We start from the raw sequence: 18,696 nt of genomic DNA, 5'->3' as shown, positions 1-18,696 counted from the left end.
CTAGGCCAATAACCCTGTCCAATAAGGCAGTCAGGCTGGTTTGGCATGATTTGTTCTTGACAAATCCATGCTGGCTATTCCTTATAATCCTATTATCCTCTAGGTGCTTACAAACTGTTTAATAATTTAAATTTTGATTGTTTAATAATTTGTTCCTGAATCTTTCCAGGTATTGAAGTTAGGTGACAGGTCTATAATTCCCAAGGTCCTCTTTGTTCCACTTTTTAAAAAGACAGGCACTAGGTTTCCCCTTTTCCAGTCTTCTGGGGCCTCAACCGTCCTTTATGAATTCTCAAAGATAATTGCTAACGGTTCAGAGATTGCTTCAGCTAGTTCCTTAAGTAACTGAGGATGAATTTGATCAGGCCCTGCTGACCTGAATATATCTAACTGACCCAAATATTCTTGAATTTGTTCTTTTCCCTATTTCGGTTTGCGTTCCTTCCCCCTTGTTCTTGATATTACGTTGAGTACCTTTTTAGTGAAAACTGAAGCAAAACTACCTCAGTCTTCTTGATGTCATCAGTTATCTCTTCCTGCCCACTAAGCAAAGGACCTATACTTTTCCTTTGTCTTTCTCTTGCTCCTAATGTAATTAAAGAATCTTTGTATTGCCTCTTACATCCCTTACTAGAAGCAACACATTTTGTGCCTTAGCCTTTCTACATGCTTATGCTATTCTTTTATACTACTTCTTAGTAATTTCTTCCAATGTTTCCACTTTTTGTAGGCTTCTTTACTTAAACCTGTGTGTATTTCAGGATATGTCTAACGTGCTTAGCACAATTTTGATATTACATAAACTGTTAACTTATTAACATCAAATAAATGCAACACTTATTACCTTCCACGCTTTACCCAGCTAGGGACCAGTTGAACTAACCAAAGGAGATCATGGTGATGACTGGAAAGTTCACTAATTGTCAGACAGAGCTGAGGCATCTTAAAAAGGAAAAAGCTTTACTAAGAATGGATTATATTAAAATGGTCAGCTGTTACATGTATGAAAAGTGGTCAGAAAATCCACATATCTACAATCAAACCATTATCCCCTTCCTGGAGCCGTGCAGAAAGAAGGGAGAGTATGTCCTTAATGATATTTTTTTGCATTGCATTTGTAGGTAGTCAGCCCATAGATATTCCAGGTTTATTAATTTACAGTAGGACAGTCAAGGTTTGTATGCCAAAAAACTCGCTTGCCAGCTACATTTAGGATAATGCTTTGCTTCATTCTTTCAAGCAGACATTCTAAATTTACAAGAACTCTGTTGAGTCAGATTCTTGTACAATTCAATATAGTGCTCGCTTACAAACAAGCCAGACAAGCACAATGGTAGAGAAATATTTACACTTACCCCTCTCCCCCACACACTCAGTCACTTCCCCCATGATTACTCATCTTGCTTATGCTGAATTTTCCAATTGTGATTTTGTTATTTAAGTTAAAAAAATTTTTTTTTTGCTAAGTCAAGAACGCAAGTCAGGATGACCACATGAACGTACTTCAATACAGGCCGACGTTTAAATAAGAGCGGGTTTCCTTGGACTCAAGCTGTAATTTTGTATACCTAGCATTATAAAATCAGGTATGACGTTACCTGGGCATCCCAGTCTTTGATATTTTTCAGTAGGTTTAACAGCAGGCCCTGAAGATCGATCAACGGAATTTGCTGCAGTCGTTTTTCCAGGCTAATTTTAAACAGCAGTAACAGCAGCAGCAGCAGCTCCTGGTCCGCATACCCATCCGGATACATAGTTGTACAAAAACCAAGAAACTTTTTGGGGAAAAAAACCCAAACATATTAAATTATGAGATTTTCAGTTAAATTACTACAGTAGAGCCCCATTTATCTGACCCCCTCCTTACTGGCTCTCTGCATTTACAGAACAACCAGGACTCCAGGGCCAGAAGCAGGTGATCTCGCCTGTGGCCACTAGATGGCGATGCAGCATTGCATTTTCCCATTCTTTGTCCAATCTGGCAAGGGGTCCCAACAAGACCAGATAAACAGGGCTCTGCCGTATTTTAAAATATATTCTAGGAGCTTAAATTTGCCAGCAGGCATATTAAATGTGTACTAACTGATGGATTTCCCTTGCAACATCTCCTATCATACCAGGGGACTAAAAGGGAGTATTTTTTCATTTACAGTAGCACATTTTTCTTAAACTATTCACTCCCTCCTTTCTGTCATTCAGACAGGGTGTCTTTTCATCTGATTCCAATACAATATTCCCCAGAGAGGCTGGGAAAAGGTGCTGTAGCAGTGATCCCCCATGGAACAGACATTCTATATAAATATAGGGTGGTGAGTGGCTGACAAGCTTCCCAGCTAAACGAACAATACTTGAAAAATCTAAGATTTTGACTAGACGCTCTCAGGTATTACTGTATGGGTTAATCCCACTTTATTCTCTTCTGAAAATATATGTATTCCTTAACCTACATCCTGAAATACACATATTCTGGATTTCTCAAGAATGTTGCTCTAAATATTTCCTGTAAACAGTAATGCTATCATACAGTTACCGCTTTCCCTACACAAATGATATGTTATGACAATTAAAGTATTTCCACAAGATATTCTTGAAGCCAGTTAAAAATTTTGTATTTAAATTTTAGAAACTTTTATTCAGAAGAGCTAGCTCAAAAACATAAGCTTGACTTTCTCTCAGGGTAGTATTACCTTCACAAGACATACCCAGTACTGCACTCAGACATAGATCTCCCTTAAAAAAAAACAGCACTTGAGAAATCTCACCTTGACCACGTTAATTAGGTTGGTTTCTGGCAGACAAGAAAAAGCAGGACCTGCAGAGGTTTCTCCACTTGTTTGTTTTCCCACTGTTATTTGCATTTCAGATCTAAGAGAAAACATGTTAAACGACCTACATATTTTTTTTAAAAAAAGATACTCCAAAGCCATTTTGATTCAATTTAAGAAAAATATTGCATGATTTCTTAGAAAGTGTTATAGGGAACAAGCTCTGGGTGTCTCTAAAGCGAGGGGTCTCAACCTTTTTCTTTCGGAGGCTCCCCCAACATGCTAGAAAAACTCCACAGCTCACCTGTGCCCCAGCAACTGGTTTTCTGCATATAAAAGCCAGAGCCGGCATTGGGGGGAGCAAGCAGGGCAACTGCCTGGGGCCCCATGCCACAGGGGGCCTCACAAAGCTACATTGCTGAGGTTCAGCCTAGGTGGCAGGGGTCAGGGACCTGGGCTTCAGCCCCATGCAGTGGGGCTACGGCTTTCTGCCCTGGGCCACAGCGAGTCTAATATTGGCCCTGTCTGGAGGCCCCCCTGAAACTTGCTCGAGGCCCCCTAGGGGGACCCCAGGCCCCTGGTTGAGAACCACTGCTCTAAAGCACTCTTAATGGTTTGGCCCAATTTCCTAGGTTGTGCTTTTTATAAAACTCAGCAAAAAGTTAAAGCAGGAAGAGCCAAGGACCAATAAACCCTCTGGTTTGTTGAACATTTAACTGGCAGGAATTGTTATAATGGTATGTGTTCTATGTACTATATGGTTAACAGTCAGGCTGTGTACACTTAAAAATCCAGAGAGAGTGGACATGACAGAAGAAAACCAAGGAAGCAGCTCCTAGTCTACATTCCAGCGTGAGATAGGATATTTATTGTTTAGAGCAAAGAAAGCAAGAGCTAATTACTTACAAAATATCATCTTCACTAAAGGTGGGCTGTAGATGCTGCAGAGGAAATAAAGATCTAAAAGGCACTCCCATATTGATAAATATAGCCGATATATCAGACAGTGAGGGAATCCACGCTTTAGACTGTGCATCATTGATGGAAGCTACAAGTACAAAACAAGACACTGATGTTTAAAAAGTTAATTTTAGAGTTTGTTGCTTTTAAACAAACTGAATATGTGTAATGGCCATATGGTGATACCAGAGCTAAGCACTACTAACATGAGGATCTTCTGTACATCGAAGTACAGGCCTGTTATCCACAAAGCCACCAGGATAATTTTGTAGCACTAAAGGTGTGGTGCTTGACACTGAAAGGTGATATTGGTTTTCTAGTTCAGAGCAGTTTATGTTTTAGGTGAGTTTTTGAAGTTGCTCCCCAACCCAGAGCATGATACGTAGGGTGAGGGTTACTTTCAGAGGACCAGATAAACTGCCAGTGGGGCTATTATCAGAATACCGGAAGGGTTATGCCTGCCTCTAAGAATGGACACAATTTCTAAACCAGAAAGCATTGTACAGGTATAATTTACTCGTTTGATGGCAGTTACCAAAAAGATGATGCTCAAAGCCTAAGGGATATTGGTTTATAGCATGCATTACTGTCTGACATACACATAGTAATTGTAGAAGATGCTCTCGAGCCTAGGGGTAGCTAAGTTAAGAAAGGAAGATAAAAATGAGATGCAAAATTTTTCAGACAACAAAAAGAATCAGGATTATAGCTCTGAACTGGGTCACGCTTTTATAAATTGGGACTTGATGCTGTTGCGAGGAATGCTGAAAACAGTGGAAACTGAAAGTGCCCCAAACAGGATCAAACCCTACTCCTATGGAGTAACATTTGAGACAAAGATACACACGGTGATGTACAAGACAGAGGAGGACATGTTCCCTGTCCCGGAAGCTTACAATCTAGACAGACAACAGAAATCAAGGAGAAAATAAATAGGATGGTTCAGAGAAACTCAACCCATACCAGCTTTTTAAAAGTTTATATGAAATGGGTGAGTAACTGCCTTTTTAATTAAAAGAATTAGCTGGTAGGCTTTAATCAGTAACGAGTTTTGAGGGATTTGAATGAACAAAAAAGCTGGAGAATATCTGGAGTGGTCAGACAGAAGTCCTTGAAACTGCAAACGAGAGAGGGGAGGATAAGCAGGAAATGAGAGCAGAGATGTAGGCAGGGGCAGATGCTCGAAGGCCATTTCCATACACGGGGCCCTCTGTTACCACTTCTGCTATTTATCCTGAAGGAAAACCATGCAGCGTTTGATATAATCAGATATAACCATCTGAAAAAAACCACACTGCCTTCTAGTTTTTAGTCTATGGACTGTTTGCCTATACCTCACAAAATAAAGGCTGAGGAAAAGACTTCTGGGAGGGAAAAAGTCAACATTTGATCTACTGGACAGATGTCTTCCTAGTTTTAGTGCTATTTGGGCAAGGATGGAAGGTAATTGACCAGAGTAACCTTTGTATTGGGTGTATCACCCCTGCAGCTGTACAGTGAGATCATGACCAGCTGCATGGCTTGCATACAATCACTGAAAGACTAGCGGCTATGAAATGTGTGCCATATCACACAGCAAAGGGACCTAAACTTACAATCTGGATCTACGGTGGCAATGTAATGAAAGAGAACCAACGTATTCTCTGTTTTTCCTCTTTCTAGATTTGGGCTTAATGACCATTTTCCTCAGTCAATCACACTGTCTCGTTTAAAAGACTCACCATTTTTAATTGTTATCTCCATCAGCGTATCCAAAATCTGCACTGAAACATAGTAGTCTGAATGAACTGACATCATCTGTTGAAAGAAGCATTGCAAACTAAGTTACGTATTAGGTACACTGCAGTTTTATTAATAAAATAACCTGAATCCTTGTTAAGAGAAGAAACAGGTTACAAAAAAATAAATGCCAAAGCCTCCTAAGCAAGGAACAGTGTGAGGCATGATACCACAGGGTATTCGGGTTATTTGCAAAAAGAAAAGGAGTACTTGTGGCACCTTAGAGACTAACCAATTTATTTGAGCATGAGCTTTCGTGAGCTACAGCTCACTTCATCAGATGCATCTGATGAAGTGAGCTGTAGCTCACGAAAGCTCATGCTCAAATAAATTGGTTAGTCTCTAAGGTGCCACAAGTACTCCTTTTCTATATACACAGAGACCATGAAACAATACCTCCTCCCACCCCACTCTCCTGCTGGTAATAGCTTATCTAAAGTGATCACTCTCCTTACAATGAGTATGATGATCAAGTTGGGCCATTTCCCGCACAAATCCAGGTTTTCTCACCCTCCCTCCCCGCCCCCACACACACAAACTCACTCTCCTGCTGGTAATAGCCCATCCAAAGTGACCACTCTCTTTACAATGCGTATGATAATCAAGGTGGGCCATTTCCAGCACAAATCCAGGTTCTCTCACCCTCGCCCCCCCCCACAAAACACACACACACACACAAACTCTCATACTCATTGTAAGGAGAGTGATCACTTTAGATAAGCCATTACCAGCCGGAGAGTGGGGTGGGAAGAGGTATTGTTTCATGGTCTCTGTGTATATAATGTCTTCTGCAGTTTCCACAGCATGCATTCGATGAAGTGAGCGGTAGCTCACGAAAGCTTATGCTCAAATAAATTGGTTAGTCTACGGTGCCACAAGTACTCCTTTTCTTTTGCGAATACAGACTAACACGGCTGTTACTCTGAAACCTGATCTCTGAATCTTGACCTCTTCCCTCAGAAACATTTGAGATGTAGCAAACAGTAAAGAAAAATTGGTAAGGAGGGAGAGCAGCATATCCTAAAACCAGCAGTACTGTATTAATCCATTTGGAGACCATCTTCCTGAATATTGTTGAAGAGAACTGGGGAGGAAGGTTTTTTAAAGATATAAAGACAACCCTAAAGAAGATTTCCTAAATGGTGGTTCACGTCTTTTCCTAAGGCCAATGGGGCAAGTGGGCTCCTGCCTTCTGGAATCAGTTTTTCGGAAGCTGCATATTCTCCAATGATTCAGAACTTGACCCACCTACTCATGCATGTTGAGGATTTTGGGCAACTTGAATAATTCCTTGTGATAAATGGAAGGATGTTTACCTTGATAATAAATGAACTACAGAGAACTGCTGTATGTAATATGCTGTAAAGCCAGTGCCTTCTAAGAGCAGAGACTTCAGACTCTTTCTGTGTAAGTCTTTGACACCAGGAAGCATGTCTTTATGGAGAGAAAGAACGGAGGGGACATCTACTTTCCAGTGACTTGATAGGTTGCAAGAGCTTATAACCCTACTCCCAGGTTGGAAAACAGCTAACTTTTGGATAGACAAATTGCCCTAAAAACTTTGATATCAAAGTCTCTGAGCTACCTTATGACAAACCTGTGAACACTATTTGCTGTTGAGATGCAACTGTTCAACTCCAAGTCTAGGATGAACTGCAAGTAATCCAGTGGAGATGGAATCTCTGGTTTCCAAGTTGATCCACCCCCCCCCCCCCCCCGACACCATTACTAGAACTCTGTCAATACTCCGTATAAGCTGAAAAGGGTAAAATGCCCACAAGAAAGCTAGGAGAGTACCTTGTTTAGCAACTGCTGCTGAACAGCCAAGCTACCCCGTTTAGGTAGTTGAGGCGGTATGCAAGAACAGACTATGGGACGGGAGAGGCTGTCTGCAGAGAAGGAACTGTTACATCTCTTCATTTAACTAGTTGAGAACCATGTATTCTTGGGCAATTGGGGTGATAAGAATGACTGACCACTGATTGCTTCTTCAGTTTTGATCTTCTGAATCACTCATTTAGTAGTTGCGTGAGGGGCTGGAAAGAGAGTGGTGTCAGAACTATTTATCAGAATCCCACATGCCTGAATCATGTGATCAGGAACGTACCCTGGGGTGCTTCCTGTATGGCCCCTGGGGATGAAGCTCTGATGAGAATGTCAAGATGAATTCCTGGACTCCTTAAGTCTGGCTAGTGTCACTACTGATAACATCAGAGCATCCTGGGGGCAGAAGACAGACTAAAAAGTAATGCTTCTTGTGGTGATTTCTGCAACTGAGCAATAGAAGTTAAACAGGTCTGAGAGACATGCAGATAAGCTTCTGCCATAACCACCAGTGTCAATATGTTTGATGGAGAAATTTCTGCTATAACTGCAACTAGAGTCTCCATCTTGAACTTTGCCCTCATCTACCTGTTCATTCTCCTGAGGTCCAAGACAGGTCAAACTCTTCATAATCTATTCTTTACTGTGGAGAATACAGACTACGGCCTTGAGCATCTTTTATCACGAAAGACAGGCTTTAAGACCCTTAACTATAGAAGTGAAAGGTCTCCTTCAGTCAGTTTAATTTTTCTCAGGGTCTAAAGAGGAAATGAAGGGTGTGGAGGAGCTCCAGAGAACATCTATACTGTACAGACTCCTGTACCCACATGTCTGAAGTCAATAGCATCCATGTGATAGACAAGAGATATTCCACCCTTAGGCCTGTTTCAGGACAGAACCACCCCTGTTGAGGGTCTCTACAGAAGCCTGCTGGTGATAGGGGAAGCGTCACAAGTGAATGGAAAACCTGATTTGCTGTCCAGAGTCAGAGCCCCTTCCCCAGCATAAGATTCTATGAAATGGGAGCAGGTGTGGCAGAGCTCCCCAATCCTTCTGACTCCTGACAGAAAGAGCACCTACTGGTCTTCTACTTGCACTGTTTGGCCAGCTCTGCCTTGATTGGGGAGGGAAGAGGCGAAAAAAGGAGTTTGGTAGATGATCATACTAGACAGACTGGGTACAAGAAATTTGATCTCCTAAAAGGGATCACAGGGATGGGAAGATGGAAGAGAGAGCTTTCTGTTGTCCCCAAAATAAGATTTAAGACACTAGGATTCTAAAGAATAAGGCAAGATTGCTGAAGTCCTATTCTGTTTGTAGTGCCAGGAAGGTGAAAAGACCGAAGTGGCATGGCCAAGCCCCAGAACCCCACAGTGTCTGAAATGTCTCTGGTGTTTGCAGGAAGAGAGGTGCAGCTGAAATATTTCAGATTGGAGGACAGATCAGGATCCAGAAAGACAGGGTGATTTATGTTTAAATTAGAAACTGATCTAGTAGGTTCACAATCTTGGGTATTCTAACTGTATGACTGTATAACTATATGTCCCCAAATAAACTAATCATGAATATAATTGTACCTAGGAGAAGTGAAAAATAGCAGTGATCTTACCTGAAACAGCCACTTCAAAACTGGCATGGGGCACTGTGTACAACTGTAAGCACAACTGAGGAAACCCTGAGTTGCTAAAGAAAGCTGCTGCGTTACCTCTGATCTGTGAAAACAGTTAGAAAGAGAACAGAAATCAATTTGGTGACAAAATTGACATCTCCAAAACCATAAAAACAGTATTTTTCCCCCCAAGATCTCACTTAATGAGAATTTTGAGTTTATGAAACATCCATTACAAATATTCTTTTCACTATATTCCTGGTGTATACAAGTTGCAGGCCATGTCTATGCTACAGAATTAAGTCACCTTAAGTTTTGACAATGATCATAAGTTGCTTTAACATCGGTGGAGCACGTCCACAGTCATTGCTCTTGCATTGACATAGAGTGTGTTGCATTAGGGGTAGCTATTCCACTGTACAACTCACCACCCTTTGTGACCCTCTGCTGCTGGGAGCTCTGGGAATGGATCATAGTGCATTATGGGGCTGTGCATGCCATCCTGTGATGCAAGTCTTTCCATCCCATCATTCCATGGGCTTCCTACCTCATTTCACACCATTTTTCAACAGCCCTAGTAAACTGTGTGCCCACTACCGCTAATTGACAGTATGGATCCTCAGCTACTGATCACTGTGATGCTGAGCATACGAACACAACGCAACTGGTCCAGCAGTTTTCCATGAGCTGCAGAACAGGGTGAACTGGTGTTCCCTGCTCTGCAGTCTGCTATGGAAACAAATAATTCAAGATTGCTGCTGCCATTCACAGAACAGCTTGCCAAGGTGGACCATCAGTACTGGGCTAAGGAAACAAGCACTAAGTGGTGGGAATCGCCTCGTGATGCATGTATGGGATGCCAAGCAGTGGCTGCAGAACTTTCAGATGCGTAAAGCCACATTCTTAGAACCGTGTGCGGAGCTCACCCCAGACTGAGGTGCAAGGACACCAGAACGAGAGCTGCCCTCACTGTGGAAAAAGGAGTGGTGATCACTGTGTGGAAGCTGGCAACTCCAGACTGCTAAAAGTCAGTCGCAAATCAGTTTGGAGTTGGAAAGTCCACCCTGCGTGCTGCGGTGATGTAAGTGTGCAGGGCCATTAATTGCATCCAGCTATGAAGGACTGTGACTCTCAGTAACATCCAGGAAATAATAGATAGCTTTGCGGCAATGAGATTCCCTAACTGCGACGGGGTGATAGATGGAACGCATATCCCAATTTTGACCTCTGACCATCTTGCAACAGATTACATCAACCAAAAGGGTGACTTCTCCATGGTCTTGCAGGCACTGGTGCATCACCCAGGCTGTTTCACTGACTTCAGTGTGGCGTGGTCAGAGAAGTTGCACGATGCATGTATCTTTCGGAACACTGGAATGTATAGACAGCTGCATGCTGGGACTTTCTTTCCAGAAGATTCCAATGAGGGATGTGCAAATGCTCAGTGATCCTTGGAGACTGTGCATACCCCTTAGCTCCCGTGGCTCATGAAGCCTTATACAAGAACCTAACCAGCAGAAAGGAGCACTTCAATAACAGGCTCAGCAGGTGCCAAATGACTGCTGAACATGCCTTTGGCCGATTAAAAGATTGCTGGTGCTGTCTTTTTGGCTGGTTAGACCTCAATGAGGAAAATATTCCAATGGTCATTACAGCCAGCTGTATTCTCCATAATATTTGTGAATCAAAAGGGGAAAGTTTCTCAGGGATGGGCCACTGATTCTGAGCAGCCAGCTGCCGATTCTGAGCAGCCAGATTCAAGAGCAATTAAAGGGGCGCAGCGGGAGGCTTTTCAAATCAGGGAGGCTTCGAAGGAGCATTTTGACAATGACTCCCAGTAATGTGTCGGTATGTGATGCATTTGGCCAAGTAATGTTTACATGCCACCATGAATTACCCCTGTAGTGCTTGCTTCTTGAGCGTTAACTGCAAGGAGCAAATAGTCCTACTTATAGCCAATGTGTTTCAATGTTAGCACTGAGCAATGTATGTATTTCACAAATAAAGACATTTAATTTCAAAGTCTCAAGTCAAACAACAGGATCAAATGCAAACTTTTGGTCAAACAGGGGACACAACAAAGAAGAACAATCTCACAGTTAGGGCTCTCACAGCTGCGTATAACTCTAGCTTTCACTAGGAAACCAGTCCCCCAGCATAGCGTGCACAGGGTACGACAAGGGACGAGGAACCCACGATGAATGTGGTGGGGGAATTTGGGGAGGGCATGGACCAGAATTCTGTAGCGGCTGGAGGAGGAGACAGGCACAGATTTGCTGTGATTGCAGGCTAATGAGGGACTTCAACATCTCTGTCTGGTCCTCGAGGACCTTAATTATCCGCTCCTGCCCGTGTCCTTTCCTGGCTATCCAGCCTCAGTCTTTCATTGTCTCCCTCCATGCTCTTTGTTTCGCTCTATGCTGTATCTGTTGACTGCAGCACCTCCCGAAACATATCCTCCTTTCTCCTCCTGAGTCACTGTCTTATCTGATGGAGGTGCTCTGCTGGTGCGAAGGAGTGTGTTTCTCAAGGGCACATCTGTAGATGAAGGCAAAGAAACAATGAATAGAGACAATATTGTGAGTGCGCTCACAGCTGAGACTATCAAAAGTTACACACACTTCTTTCTCACTGTCTCTTGGCTAGCACACAGGTCGCCGTGAGTCCCAATCAAGGTGAGTTTGGGGGGAGGAGGGGGGCCAGAGGGGACAAAGGGTGTTTTGCGAAGGGGGTTACTATAAGTGGCTTGGGAACCTACTCTGAATATTGGTACATTTTTCCACAGGCTGGGGTAACTGAACCCAATATCTCACTCCTAAGGGTAACCCAGGATGCAAGGTGGCATCTGCTGCATGCAGGTGGCTTCAGACTAGCTCCATAGGCTGCTTGCTTGCATACTGCTCTGGTCCCTGCAAAAATAATTGCTACATGGAGCAGCAAAGTTTCCTACAGATGTGGGAGAAAGAGCAACTCTCCCAAGGAACCTTCAGCAGAGGATTGCAGAATATCTTCAGGAAAGTTTCCTAGAGATCACCATGGAGGATTCCAGAGAGACATCCCTGTGTACACTAACAAACTTTTCTGCCGTGGCCCCACTGCATAGATGGACAGGCTCTGTTGTTAATTTCTGTCCCTTACCCCATCCTCCAACCTACAGCAAAGTACATGAGAGCTCAATCTCTTTTCACCATGCAGTATGAAAGCAAAATGAGCACTTACCGGAGCTCCCCTCTCCTGCACATCAGAGCAGGACTGCAGGGACTGGCTAGACCCTTCCAGAGTGGAAAAGAGGTCCTGACTAGCCATGGCACTGGACAACTCTGCCATGTACTGCACAGCATCCTCCAGCTCCACCTCCTCGTGCACCACTTCCTCATCAGGGTTGAGTCAGCAGTCTCCATTCGCCCCAAAGTATCCACGGGACTCTTGGTGGTGGAGGTGGGGTCGTCGCCGAGGATAGCGTTCAGCTCCTTTTAGAAGTGGCATGCCTTCGGTGCTGAACCAGAGCGACGGTTGGCCTCCCTTGCCTTCTGGTACACCTGCTTCAGCCGCTTTATTTTATCATGACATTGCTGCGTGTCCCTGTCGTGCCCCTCTCCTGCATGTCACTGGCAATCAGCCCATAGGTATTGAAATTCCTATGGCTGATGCGAAGCTGTGATTGCACAGCCTCCTCTCCCCATATAGTCAGCAGATCTAACAGCTTTTCTGGGCTCTATGCAGGAGCGCGTCTGCTGCATAAAGCCAGCATGGTCAGCCGGGATGATGCTGTGTGAACTGCGCACACCGAGCAAATGAGGAATTTCAAAAATTCCTGGGCCTTTAAGCGGGGGAGGGGTGCATACCTGTGTACCTTCAAACTGGTGACCAGAGCAGTCATGAGGGGCATTGTGAAACACCTCCTGGAGGCAAATTAGGAGACGTAATCAAGTGAGCTGTCTATACTAACACTGCATTGCTTTAACTACATCGCAAAAAATTCTATGCCGCTCCTCGAGGTGCTTTTCTTGTGTCAGCATAGCAGGATAATTACATCAGCAGGAGAAGCATTTCAATGTGTATACCTCTACTGTTTTGCTGACTTTTGTCGACAAAACTGTAGTTTAGACAAGGCCTTAGTCTACTACAGTGGCTGTACCTTATTCATAATAAAACTTTTCAAACTCAGGTGACTAATTTTAAAGCAATTAGTCCTCTCTCAACTGTCATAATATACATTGAAAATTTTAAGATTAAGGAAGAATAATTCGCTTTCAAATATTCACTGGTCTTCATTAAAAGGCATAATTGTTTTAAAGATATGTACTTTTTAAACAGTGTACTAGCTCTACTAATGAAAAAACAAATTCTAAGACTAATTTGGATTATATTTTTATAACCAAATATATGCACTGCTAAAATGGATCAAACCAGTGGCCCCTGCTAGTCCAGTACCCTGCCTCTGAAAATAGGGGCTACCAGTTTCTTTAGTGGAAAAACTGGAGAAACTTTATAGTGAACACTTGTGAAATAAGCCCACGGATGAAGTGTCTTCCTAATTAGATACTGGCTTATACCTTGAAGCATGTGTGTTTTTACCCCTTCTAAGCAACCGTCTAATATAACCATGTATGTTTTTATCATCAGTGTAATTTGCTGAATCACTGGCCTCAATTATAGCAACTTGTGGTAGGAGTTCACAGGTTAATTAGGCATAGTAGTATTTCCTTTTATCAGTTTTATACTTGTGGAATTACAATCTTATTGAATCTTTTGTTCCTATATTATGAGAAAGGATAACTAAGAGCATCTAGTTTTCCTTCTATGTCCAAATCATCATTTTGTATACCTCTATCATATACACATATATCCCTTCTCTAAAGTGAAAGGGATAATCACCTCAGTCTCTATTCTGGGAATGATTTAATAAAATTTAAAAAAAGAACAGAAAAAATTGAAAACTACTTGCATTCCAATATTTTCCTGCAGTATTTAAAAGCCAAACACCGTAGCATCATAAAACAAGAGATTCTGGAGGTGAAACTGACTAACTTAAAAAAAGAATTTAAAAAAGCAGCACAGTCTAATTTCCTGCCCAAGCTCAGCGAAATGCAAAAGGAAAATTAAAAACTGAATAGTGAAACGTTCGAAATTTAAAACTGAGTTTTGATCTTTATGAAACTATCAAAGGGGTATAGTGTCAGCTGTTGCTTTTGTGATGTGTATGAAGCCATTTAAAGTACAAGGAAATTTTGCTCTTGAGGGTTACACAGGCATACAAAGGATCTTAGTTCTATGATTAAGCCCTGATAAGGGGGATAGGGATGCCACAGATTGTAACTTTTTTTTAGGTCCCTATTAATTTTATCCTCTGATGATAGGTGAAGAGAAACACTTCTGTTTGTTTCCCCAAAAGGGAATGAAGAGAAGATGCTGGACCCTTGGTTTCCCTCCCCTTCCTCTGGAAGGCAGTATGGACCGATGGATAGGGAACTGGATTATGAGTCAGAAGAACTGGGTTCTTTTTGCAGCTGGTGTGTTATGTGACCTAAGACAAGCCACTTCACCTCTTTTCACATTCAGTTAGGGCCTCTAAACGCTAATGTAAAACAGATAAGGAATTAAGTGCCACCTCCCTGTAAGGGAAAGACGACGGAAGAAGTTTGCCATGACTGACTTACCATTACTTCCAAATTTTCTCATGACAAGACAGCCGTATGCTTAAATTGGTTCTAGGGGTTTTGTCATGAGACTCAACTAGTTCTTCTGATGGGCTGCATGATTAGATACGCGAAGGATTCTAGGCTTCACGTCACCCCAGAACATAATGATTAAGCTGTAAAAACTTTTGTTTGAATCCTCCTTAGCATGGCAACCTTTCTACAAATGAGTGCAACACGTACTACAGCTCAAAGTCCATTTTAGGAGACCCGATCTTCTGGGTCTTGCCATACCCAAGCAGCTAACTTTCTTCATTCATTATACTGTATTTTTCAGGTCTGCCTTAGCAAACTGTCAAGCTTGTGAAGGATTCCATGGGCCAAGGATTCCAAGAGCCAACAGAAACAGGGGGAAGCCCTCTATCTTGAATCCTTCTTCATCCATGTTAATGAAAAATGGAGGTGGGTTGTTCAGTGAGCCTGGAGGTGGTGTGACTGGGTTTATAAACCCCTCACTGGACAGGCAGGGTTAAGGAGCACCTCTGGGCTCAGGAGGCCCTGCACCTGCCTGTGTCCAGCATTCTTGGGTTGGAGGTGAGATTGAAAAGGCAGCCAGACAGCATAGTTGGGGGTGGCAGGACAGGGAGAAGGATATGCTCTAGGAGCTCCAGAGAAGGAGGTGACCCAATACCGCACCAAGTCAACCCTGGATCAGAACCCAGTGAAGTGGGAGGACCTGGGGTTCCCTACCCTACCTGAGAACTGCATCACGATTGGGCTGCCACTCGGGAACTGTGCCCACAAGATAGAGCTGCCACCTGGAGCCCTAACCACTAGGCAGGAGACCCAGGTTTCCACCTACAGGGGGAAACAGCAAAGCCTCCTTTCATGCAGTGGCATAATTGTTTTGTAAAGCCCCCTAGGAAAACCTGAGTTCCAGATAAAGGGGTCAGCACTGGTTTTCAAGGTAAAGCAGAACTCACTTCCATCCAAAGGCTTTTTTTTTTTTTTAACTCTTCAGAAAAATCTAGCCAGTATGACAGCCTTGCAAATAAAGGGCAATAACATGGGGGGGAGAAGAGGGGGAAAAAAAATATCCTCACCTAAGAAGGAGTTTTTCTATAGGATTTTGAGGGATGAAACCAGAATTCCTCAAATCAAGGTTTTGCTGATTGAAGATTTTCCCAGAGTTTGAGAAGTGAAATATTTCTTCTCCAGGATGAGAATCAGGAATGGCATCAGATACTACTGAAAACCTCTTTATAAATGCCCTGTAATACACACAATTGTTCTTGTGAACTTAGATAATTGGTACTACCTGTCTGAGACAGTTTTATCCTTGGCTGATGAACATTTCAGCCTTAAACTGAAAAGCCTCTTTAGCCTAGATTCAATACAGTTATTGCCAAGTAATTATGTAGGACCCTGAAGATAAAGTAGGCGCTTGCATTTTAAAAAAACAAAGAGGTAACAGGGATAGGTTACAGGAGCCACATAAATCAGGAGTTCTCAAACTTTTTCTTTCCAAGTCCCCCCCAACTTGCTATAAAAACTCCACAGCCCACCTGTGCCACAACAACTGTTTTTTGCATATAAAAGGCAGGGCCAGCGTTAGCGGATAGCAAGCAGGGCAATTATCCAGGGCCCCACGCCACAAGGGGCCCCACAAAGCGAAGTTGCTGAGGCTTTGGCTTTAGCCCCAGATGTCGGGGCTCAGAGCCCAGGGCTTTGGCTTTCTGTCCTGGGCCCCAGTGAATCTAATGTCGGCCCTGCTTGGTGGACCTCCTGAAACCTGCTCAGACCCCTCCGGGGGGCTCAGACCCCTGGTTGAGAACCACTGACATAAACAACATTACACTGAGTACGCATGCCCATGTGGGAGAATAAAGAAACTAAACAACAGATTTAGGTGATAAAGAGGAAAAACCTGTGTTCTTCTGATAGATCTCTATCTTCATCAGAGTTTTCTTGCTCTTCGTCTCCAGTTGAAGAATTTAGTCCAATTTCCTGCATGTCTTCTTGTAGTTGCTTCTCTAGTTCATCTATCCTGCAGTGGAGGCAAGAGCAGAACACCCTATTATTGCTAGTCCGTTTTTACAACGAACGGAAGTACGATTAGCGTTCAGATCTCTGATTTCAGCATCACATGAAGCACATTATAAGGTGATAAAACTGGCTGAATGTACTCTTCTGAGTATATCAGTTTAAAACAAAAATGTGATGAAGACTACTATAGCTGTATGATCCTACTTGTAAATAATATCAAGAAATTATTAACAACAGGTAAAAGATCAACGGGAAGAATACTCTTTTTCTATTACTTTAAACAGCTTTTGAATTTACTTCTAAGATCAAGTTCGTTACTAGCTAGATTGTCAATAGCACCCCCTCCCATCATCACAAACTGGCATCAATACACATTCCAGCCTATGGCTTTTGCCTTAAGGACATCTTGGAAGGATGCTAATTGATTGCACCCACCAAACTGTGGCTGTTCTGATCCTAGTATGCAGCAAGAACGATGTTAGTGTCTGATAGGCCTACCTCTATAACAGCAACCAACTCGGAAGAAGCGACAGTAAAAAGTCTTTGTAAGTATGTACCTGCCTAGCAGCTGTTTGGTGACCTACAATAAGGGAGACGATAGGAACTGGAATGAGACTAAGGACAGGTATACACATCACAAAAGCCACAACTAACACTATGTCCTTTTACTGACAGTCTCATTAACACACATTCAGATGGTCCCTCTAGGTACAGATTGAGGCACACTGGCAGCAGTAGCCAAATCTTAACTTGCTACAGCTCATGCTGTGCCAGTTCTGGGAGGAATAAAGAACCTATGATTCCACAAGCAAGTTTAGCATTTTTCACAAGTATCATTAGTATTATTTACCTTAAAACAACAAACATGCTAACCTTTTGGATTCTTCCTTCTCCTTCAAGAGATGCTCTAGGCTGTTCACATAAGACACTTGACTCACAACAGGCATCTTAGAAAGCTGTAATGAAGTAGTATGAATTTTTTTTTTTATAATGGGGAAAACAGTCTTCTTAAGAGGATTCACGGCTAGACAAAAGGCAGCATTCATAATAATAATTTAATCCATCTGCTCAAGAAGATATATTATATGAATTTGCACTTAGAAACATACAGGAGATCCTGAAAAATAAAATCTAAACCAAAGAGCCCCATTTGACAGATTACACAACCAATTGCAAAGAGCAGAAACATTTTCTCTCAGACAGCACTGACCAGCAGATGAAACATTGGTCTTACCATCTCAGATCTTAGTTCTGTTTTCAGCTCTACTACAAGCTTCCTATGAGGCACCGGGCAAAAAAAATCACAACCTCTCTAAGCCTCATTTAACCGATACGTAAAATGGGTGTCAGATACTGCAGTGAAAAGCATCATATAAAAGTTAAGCAAACACACTTGCTAACTTCTTAAGGAAGCGATGCCAGGTTTTACCAAATAAGGGCTGAAGAGAATTAAGGCTAGGCAATAGAATAGAGGAGTCTAAAACATTGGGCACAGGGTTCAGAGCTAGGTGGGGCTAGCAATCACAGAAGCTCAAAGGAACATTTTGGTGGGGAATGAAGAAGCGCTTTTACCAGATCCTGCATTTGATTAACATGTAGAAATTCGACCCGAGATAGCTTTAGCACAATTCAGGAGCTTTTTTTTTTTTTACTTCTGATTTTTGTTCTATATTGTTGTGTGCACACCCTTTAAAAAAAATAAATAAAACAAAACACAAGACTATCCCACAAAAGATATGGTCATGGCAATTCTTGAGTAACATACTATTTATCTGTAGTGTCCGTTTAATTCCACAGACACATAACTAGGTAAGATGTTTGCAGTAAATGTATGTGACCAAACATCTGATCTAGTATGTGCCTCTAATTAATGGTCATTACATGTGTGTATAACATTTGTGTTTTTTCAGGAAACAAGGCGAACAGCACACACACATAGACCCCACTATTTCAAGAGTTAGAAACAGAATAAATTTTTATGCAGTCATGATATTTATAAGACAACTTTGACTAAGGTTTTAAAAAAATCAGCTGTTTTCAAGGTAATTAGCCTTCTGTTAGGAGCACTACATTA

At 42.4% G+C, this 18,696-nt stretch overlaps 1 protein-coding gene across 5 annotated transcripts in view; it reads right to left on the bottom strand.

The window, feature by feature from the left end:
* Positions 1–18,696, bottom strand: part of SLF2 (SMC5/6 complex localization factor 2) — a 58,551-nt gene that overhangs the window by 20,154 nt on the left and 19,701 nt on the right. For 2 of the 5 annotated variants that reach the window (XM_077823278.1, XM_077823279.1), the window contains exons 6-15: positions 17,496–17,578; positions 16,504–16,623; positions 15,680–15,847; positions 12,783–12,839; positions 8,938–9,040; positions 5,447–5,522; positions 3,672–3,813; positions 2,763–2,865; positions 1,599–1,775; positions 845–942 (exon numbers count right to left, since the gene is read on the bottom strand). In XM_077823278.1, the coding sequence (XP_077679404.1) occupies positions 845–942; positions 1,599–1,775; positions 2,763–2,865; positions 3,672–3,813; positions 5,447–5,522; positions 8,938–9,040; positions 12,783–12,839; positions 15,680–15,847; positions 16,504–16,623; positions 17,496–17,578 (1,127 nt within the window). The remainder of the gene's footprint in view (positions 1–844; positions 943–1,598; positions 1,776–2,762; positions 2,866–3,671; positions 3,814–5,446; positions 5,523–8,937; positions 9,041–12,782; positions 12,840–15,679; positions 15,848–16,503; positions 16,624–17,495; positions 17,579–18,696) is intronic. The other 3 variants (XM_077823280.1, XM_077823281.1, XM_077823282.1) reach the window with 2 other exon arrangements.

This window comes from Eretmochelys imbricata, chromosome 7 (assembly GCF_965152235.1).
Source record: "Eretmochelys imbricata isolate rEreImb1 chromosome 7, rEreImb1.hap1, whole genome shotgun sequence".
Taxonomy (NCBI): Eukaryota; Metazoa; Chordata; order Testudines; family Cheloniidae; genus Eretmochelys; species Eretmochelys imbricata.
Note: the sequence above shows the minus strand (reverse complement) of the source record. Positions and strands in the feature narration are given on the sequence as shown.